Source organism: Mauremys reevesii, linkage group 1, assembly GCF_016161935.1.
Source record: "Mauremys reevesii isolate NIE-2019 linkage group 1, ASM1616193v1, whole genome shotgun sequence".
NCBI classification, from domain to species: Eukaryota; Metazoa; Chordata; order Testudines; family Geoemydidae; genus Mauremys; species Mauremys reevesii.
This window is the reverse complement of record NC_052623.1, coordinates 246,824,539-246,830,831: the sequence shown is the minus strand read 5'-3', so window position 1 is coordinate 246,830,831 and position 6,293 is coordinate 246,824,539. Positions and strand designations below refer to the sequence as shown.

The 6,293-nt window shown below is 45.2% G+C and overlaps 1 protein-coding gene across 4 annotated transcripts in view; it reads left to right on the top strand.

Annotated features, from left to right (window-relative positions):
• The first annotated feature begins 1,601 nt into the window (after positions 1-1,601).
• DERA (deoxyribose-phosphate aldolase) overlaps positions 1,602-6,293 on the top strand; it is a 95,185-nt gene continuing 90,493 nt past the window's right edge. For 3 of the 4 annotated variants that reach the window (XM_039520744.1, XM_039520742.1, XM_039520743.1), the window contains exon 1: positions 1,602-1,837. In XM_039520744.1, coding sequence (XP_039376678.1) covers positions 1,807-1,837 — 31 coding nt within the window. In that variant the 5' untranslated portion in view covers positions 1,602-1,806. The remainder of the gene's footprint in view (positions 1,838-6,293) is intronic. The other variant, XM_039520741.1, reaches the window with a different exon arrangement.

Below are 6,293 nucleotides of genomic sequence, written 5' to 3'. Positions count from 1 at the left end.
ATTTTCAGTACCCTTACAAACTTAGATGCTTCTCATCATGGGCTGGCTGATTGTCCTTTAGATAGGCTCTCCGCTTTGATCAGTGCTTCAGTGGCTTGGTGTGGTGGCTGTAGATGGAGGTGAGAGAGAGAGAGCCTAGCAAATCTCTTCCTTTTATCATGTTCGTTCTTCTCTCTTGGCTTTGCTCCCTACCCCCCCACTCTTTCAGCATCAGGTGAGCGTTACCTCATCGCAGTCCCAAACCGGCCCAAGGAAGGGGGATGACTCACTGGAGAGTCCAACAGATCCTTTTGTTGCTGCCTAGGCCAGTGTCCTTTGTTCCTGTGATGCTGGGCTGGGTTTGTCCCATACCTGCCCTGATGAGGTATGAACTATCTCTCTGCTCTAGGAGAGTTTTTGCTTGGGCTTATTTTAAGGCATGAGGATACATTTTCAGCCTCATAACTATGTACATGAAATTATAGCCTATAACCTTACTATAACATTACTGTAACAACAATGCTCAGTGCATCATGAGCCTTCTGGAGACACCTGACTTGACAAACTGCATTGGATACCACACAATTATTTTACAAGGATGAACATGGGGGTGCTGGGCAGGGCTGGCTCCAGGCACCAGCTAAAGAAGCAGATGCTTGGGGTGGCCAATACAAAGGGGTGGCACTATGGCTGCTATTGGGGTGGCACAGCCAGGTCTTTGGTGGCAATTCCAGGGTGGGTCCCTCAGTCTCTCTCGGAGCGAAGGACCTGCTGCCGAATTGCCGCCGAAGAGTGGAGCGGTGCCATAGCGCTGCCGCGGCTTTTTTTTTTTTTTTTCTTACCAGCTTGGGGCAGCAGAAACCCTGGAGCTGGCCCTGGTGCTGGGTGTTCCCCTGATGTACAAAGCACCACATACACAAACTGAAAATAGATTTTATCAGGAAGGGAAACACAATTAGCTGTGATTTATTATGAGGAAGAGAAAGTATGTTGCTGAAGCTAGATTTTTTTTTTGTGGGCTGTTTATACTGAAGACTAAAGTCTGGAAAATTCCAGAAGCTGGGTTAGCTGTGAGTGATGGCTTTTCTTTAATTCAAGGCTGTAAATAAAAAACGCATTTCACCAGCTGTGAAAAGAGAGGCCACACACACACACACACAAAATCTATTTTTATGTGAAAAAAATTCATGTTCTAGCTGCAGTGTTTTAACTAAAACTACCCAAGCTCTATACAGTGCCTTCTTCCAACAGAAGCCTAATACGGTGTTGCCCTTATCAGAAACACCTGAACCAATTTAAAGAGGCACCAGGCAGCATTCCCTACCAGCCGACAACAATTCAGGGTTTCACTCGTTGAGGGAGCCTGTCAGCATCCCCGGGGTGGAGAGTGCGAGGTATAATTGTGCCGGGGCAGTGGCTTATGTCCCCTGAGGTATATACAGCAATGTGTGATTGTGCAGGGGGGGAAGATGCAGTGGTTGCCTCCCGTGCCGACAGCAACGCACGAGTGCATAATGAAGGCGGGGAAGGAGCTAATGGGCTGTCCCTGCCCGCAGCCAGCAATGCAAGGGTGGCCTGTTACTGGGGAGCGCGACTTCCCCAGACTCTCCTGCCGCGCAGGAAGGGTCTGATCTGAGTTTGGCGGGAAGCGCGCAGCTAGAGCACCAAGCCCCTCCCAGCCTGGGCGGGGGAACGAAAGAGCCGCCCAGCCCGGGATCCTTGTTTCCTGCCCGCCGTGCGAGGGGAGGGAGCAAAGGGCTCAGCAGGGGCGTACCCAGGAAGTACCGCACTCAGGCCGGGGGGCTGCTGCTGCTGCTGGTGCTGATCATGTCGGCTAGAAACCCGGGCACAGAGCTGGGTAAGGGGCAGCAGCTGATCGCTCCCGCTGAGCAGCCTGCACGTGTAATGGAGGGGAGGGGGGGGCGGGGGCGTGCAGCAGACACACGGAGGGAGTCAAGACATTGTCCAGCGTTCAGGTGCCTAGGGGACAGCACGGACTCCCCAGTGGAGGTGAAGCTGTCAACAGCCCACTGGGGCGCTAAGGATCTTATCCTCCCCAAACCCTGCCTGAGCCTTCAGGGAAGGGATGTGTGTGCAGAAGTAATAATGGGACTCCCAGGTTTTGTTGTTGCTGCTGGTAGATCTATGCCTCCTGGACAGCAGCTGTAGAGAAGTCAGCACGGGCCAGCTGTGACCCAACAACATAACATTTGGACCCCTCCAGAACAGTTAGTATCAAGGTGGGAACATGTCAATTTCCACAAAACTTTCATCAGGAAGGACAGAGAATGAGAGGCTCTCTCTAGCTGGGTGGCTCGGGTACTGGCCTGGGGTATGGCTTACACACTCCCAGTTTCACTTCTGTGAAACCGTTTGAAAGTTTTTCTTTTTGTTCCAAGGTTCGAAAGTTGTCGTGCAATGGAATTGTCTTCTTGGGGTTGGCTCTATCTGTTTGAACTATTACTTGCTAACTTATATGATGAATTATCCTGCTGCTGCACTGTCTGAGAGGAGATCACAGTTTTAAATGAGTTTTTGTATTATGTAAAATTGTTGAGTAGCTTTTATGAGCATATTTCACCTATGGATCATTCAAGGTTTTGATGATTAAGTATTTGGAATTTGGTCTTTGAACTTAGTGATTAGTCATCTGTGCCACACGGTTGACCTTACTTTTATGAACTGCTTTCTTCTGAAACATTATTTTCTTGGTTAAACAAATGTGGGGTCATGGCCCAATATTTGTTGTCCATAAACATTTGTGAAAACAAAAGTCCAAGGGTGCAACTGCTCACAAACAGAGACCAATAAAGCACTATGAAGGGGCTGATTCCAAACCTGGTGGTTTATAATCCAAGGATGTGTTTATAAAACAGATTTTCACACTATTTCAGTATTGACAACCTCAAAATTTCAAATATCCTGAGTCAGGGTCCCTGACATCATGAGATTGGCTTAAAAAATATGGGTTATTCTTATTTTACTTGTTCTTTAGCCTTTAGGCTAATCGTGGGTCACATTGTCAAGCTTTTCTCCATAACCATGAGGGCTAGAAATATATTTTGTTGTTAAATTAATGGTGAGATTCACTTGTAATCACCTATCTCCAGAACCCGAGGCTTTAAGTAATACCCCAGTAGGGCAAGATTTATAAAAACATTTCAGGAGTTGTCACCACTGCTATTCCAAGCAGCTTTAGGCAAATGCCAACAGTGCCACAAAAACAAGGCAGGACTCCCTGCCCTGATTGTTTTGTGACTCTAGGGTTCTGACTGAATCAATGTTTTCTCTGTTCCTTTCACCATCCTTATTGGGTGGTGGGAGAATGGGATGTTTTTCTACTCATTGCATCCTCATGTGTGAATCAAGGGATTCACCTTTCTCTGTACATTCCTTTTTTTCTTCCTGGAGTGAAAGCAATTATTTTCCCCACCTGGACTGATTCTGAGTTTCCCACAAGATTTCTGGTAAAAAAAAATTATTTTGTCCTCCATTACATTATCTTTAACCAAAAGGACATCTTTTGTTTCCATGTCTTTGAAATGTTGCATTTCCTACAAGCAAGCTGCTGAGGTACTGTGATCTAGTGCAGCAGCTCTCAAGCTTTCTAGACTACTGCACCCCTTTCAGGAATCTGATTTGTCTTGCGTACCCACAAGTTGTACCTCACTTAAAAACTACTTGCTTACAAAAATCAGACATAAAAATACAAAAGTGTCACAGCACACTATTACTGAAAAATAGCTTACTTTCTCATTTTTACCACATAATTATAAAATAAATCAGTTGGAATATAAATATTGTACTTACACTTCAGTGTATAGTATATAAAGTAGTATAAAAAAGTCATTGTATGAAATTTTAGTTTGTACTGAATTTGCTAGTGCATTTTATGTAGCCTATTGCAAAACTAGGCAAATATCTAGATTAGTTGATGTACCCCCGGCAGGGGTGGCGAGTTATATGGGCCCATGGTGCCTGTGCTCCAGGAATATTCAGGGCCCGGGGGCACAGCTCCACCAATGTTCGGGGCCAGGTCTCTCCCCCATCCCTGCCTGCCGCCCTCACGTGCCTCACCTAGAGTGTCTCCTGGCCCTGCCTGCTGCCTTCAGGCAATTTGAAAGGCCCCAGGGGGCCCCCGGCCACCACCACTGGCAGCACAGCGGGGCTAAGGCGGCTTCTTGCCCACCCTCACTCCGCGCCACTCCTGGAAGCGGCCGGCATGTCCCTGTGGCCCTGGGAGGGGGGTTTGTCTCTGCATGCTGCCCCCGCCCCAAGCACCGACTCCGCATCTCCCATTGGCAGGGAACTGAGGCTAAAGGGAGCTGCAGGGGCAGTGCCTGCGGGCAGTGGCATGCAGAGATCCCCCGGCTCCCTGCCTAGGAGCTGCTGCCAGGTCTGCTGCTGCAGGTCACTTTTTGGAGCTGCCTGAGGTAAGCGCCGCACCCCTCACCCTCTCTCGCACCCCAATCCCTTTACCCAGCCCAGAGCCCGCACCCAAACTCCCTCCCAGAGCCTTAGGTGGGGGTGGGAGAGGGAGGGCAGGGCTTGAACCCGTTCTGGACATCAACAAAAATTATACAAACCTTCTGCCCCTGCCCCCTTGAAGATCTCTGTGTACTTCCAGGGGTATTATGTATCCCTGGTTGAGAACCACTGATCTAGTGTATGATCTGGGGTAACCTGAAGTGACCCTTAAGTGTCCCTATCTGAAAGGCATCTTTTTGCTGGCATATGTATGATAGTATTCAGTGTTTGACTCATACCATCATACTGGAGAGTATCTGCAAACCTTATTCATGCAGATTGCATGGGTTTTTTTGTTTTTTTTTTAAAACACTTACTTTAGTGTTCACATCTTATATAGTGATCACCTATGTGGTTCACTATGAAGTGTTTATGTAGAATCCTATGATGTTACCAGGCAAAGCAGATTGTATCCCTCTCAGTAAATTGTCCTCAAATAGATCCATATATCTAAGTGAATATAATGGAGGTATTGTCTGGTGGATAGGTTATGGGACTAACTCAGAGGCACCTGGTTTTTATTTCTGGCTGAGTTCATGAGTTGCTGCATGACGTTGGCCAAGTCACTTAACCGTTCTATACCTTGGTTTCTACCTTCTACAACAAAACTCCAAAATAATGATTTGTAAAGTACTTTGAAATCTACAGCAGAAAAGCACTACATAAATTTATTATTACCACTCATTCTGTAATGCACATTCAAGTGTGTTCAAAACATTTCAATAGCAAGTATTCCCTCTCCAAAACAGCTCTCCTCCTTGACTTATTTTGAGTGCAAGATTATAGTATGGAAACCACTGTGGGATCCATCAGGATCAATGGTGCCATTTAAAATGTAAAATAATGTTAGAGGTGTTCCTGCCTGCATATTGGAAGAATGTTTTAAAACCATTTCTTAAAGAATATTAATATATCAGGTCTATTGTGTTTTTTTTTTTTTTTAGTTAAGTAAAACTTTCCTTATGGAGTGACATAGACTGTGTCCCAAATGTTAAGGTGCCTTAGTGTTTGGGAGTCAAATCTGAGACACCTCGGGCCAGATTTTCTGAGCATCTGCAGCTCCCATTAACTTCTGTTGGACTTATGGGTGCTCAGCATTTCTAAAAAAAAAAAAACAGGCCCAAGGTGTTCCAAATTGGGCAAAAATAAAATAAAATGAAATATAATAATAATAATAATAATAAAAAAAATCAAATGCTCTTTTTAAAAACTTTGGAGAGCTACTGTTTTAAATATTTTTGGATTGCTTAGGTCCTGTATGTATTAATTCTTTAGATGTAAAATAAACTTCAAGCAGAAAGAGTCAATTAAAATAAAGTGCATTGTGTGGACAGAGCATGCAAACAAGCAGCTGAGGACACCAATGGATTCTCAAGAGGCAGTGATTTAACTGTCAATGACATATTTACACTGGGGAATGCAGAGAATGAATTTGGTCAGATCACTTGAAAGTTTTTCATATCAGAGTCAGAAGCATTAAAATAAAGACACTTTGAACGTTTACATTTCTGCCATTTTCATGGCTTTGCTATGTTGGCAGCTGCCCATGTTACAAACCTTTTCTACTAGACCCATGCAAAATGGGAGGGCTCAGCAGGTATTCTAAGGGCTTAGCTAGCTTGTGCTAATGTCTTTTCAGTGGCAGTGCAAAGCATTTGCCTCATGCCTACCCGGTAATGCTTGCTGCACACAATTGTTGGATGGCGATTCAAGTTTTCTGGTAGACACCTAGTGGTCAAATATATTTACAAAGAATTTTAAAAGATTTAAAAGATTATTCCATTTGA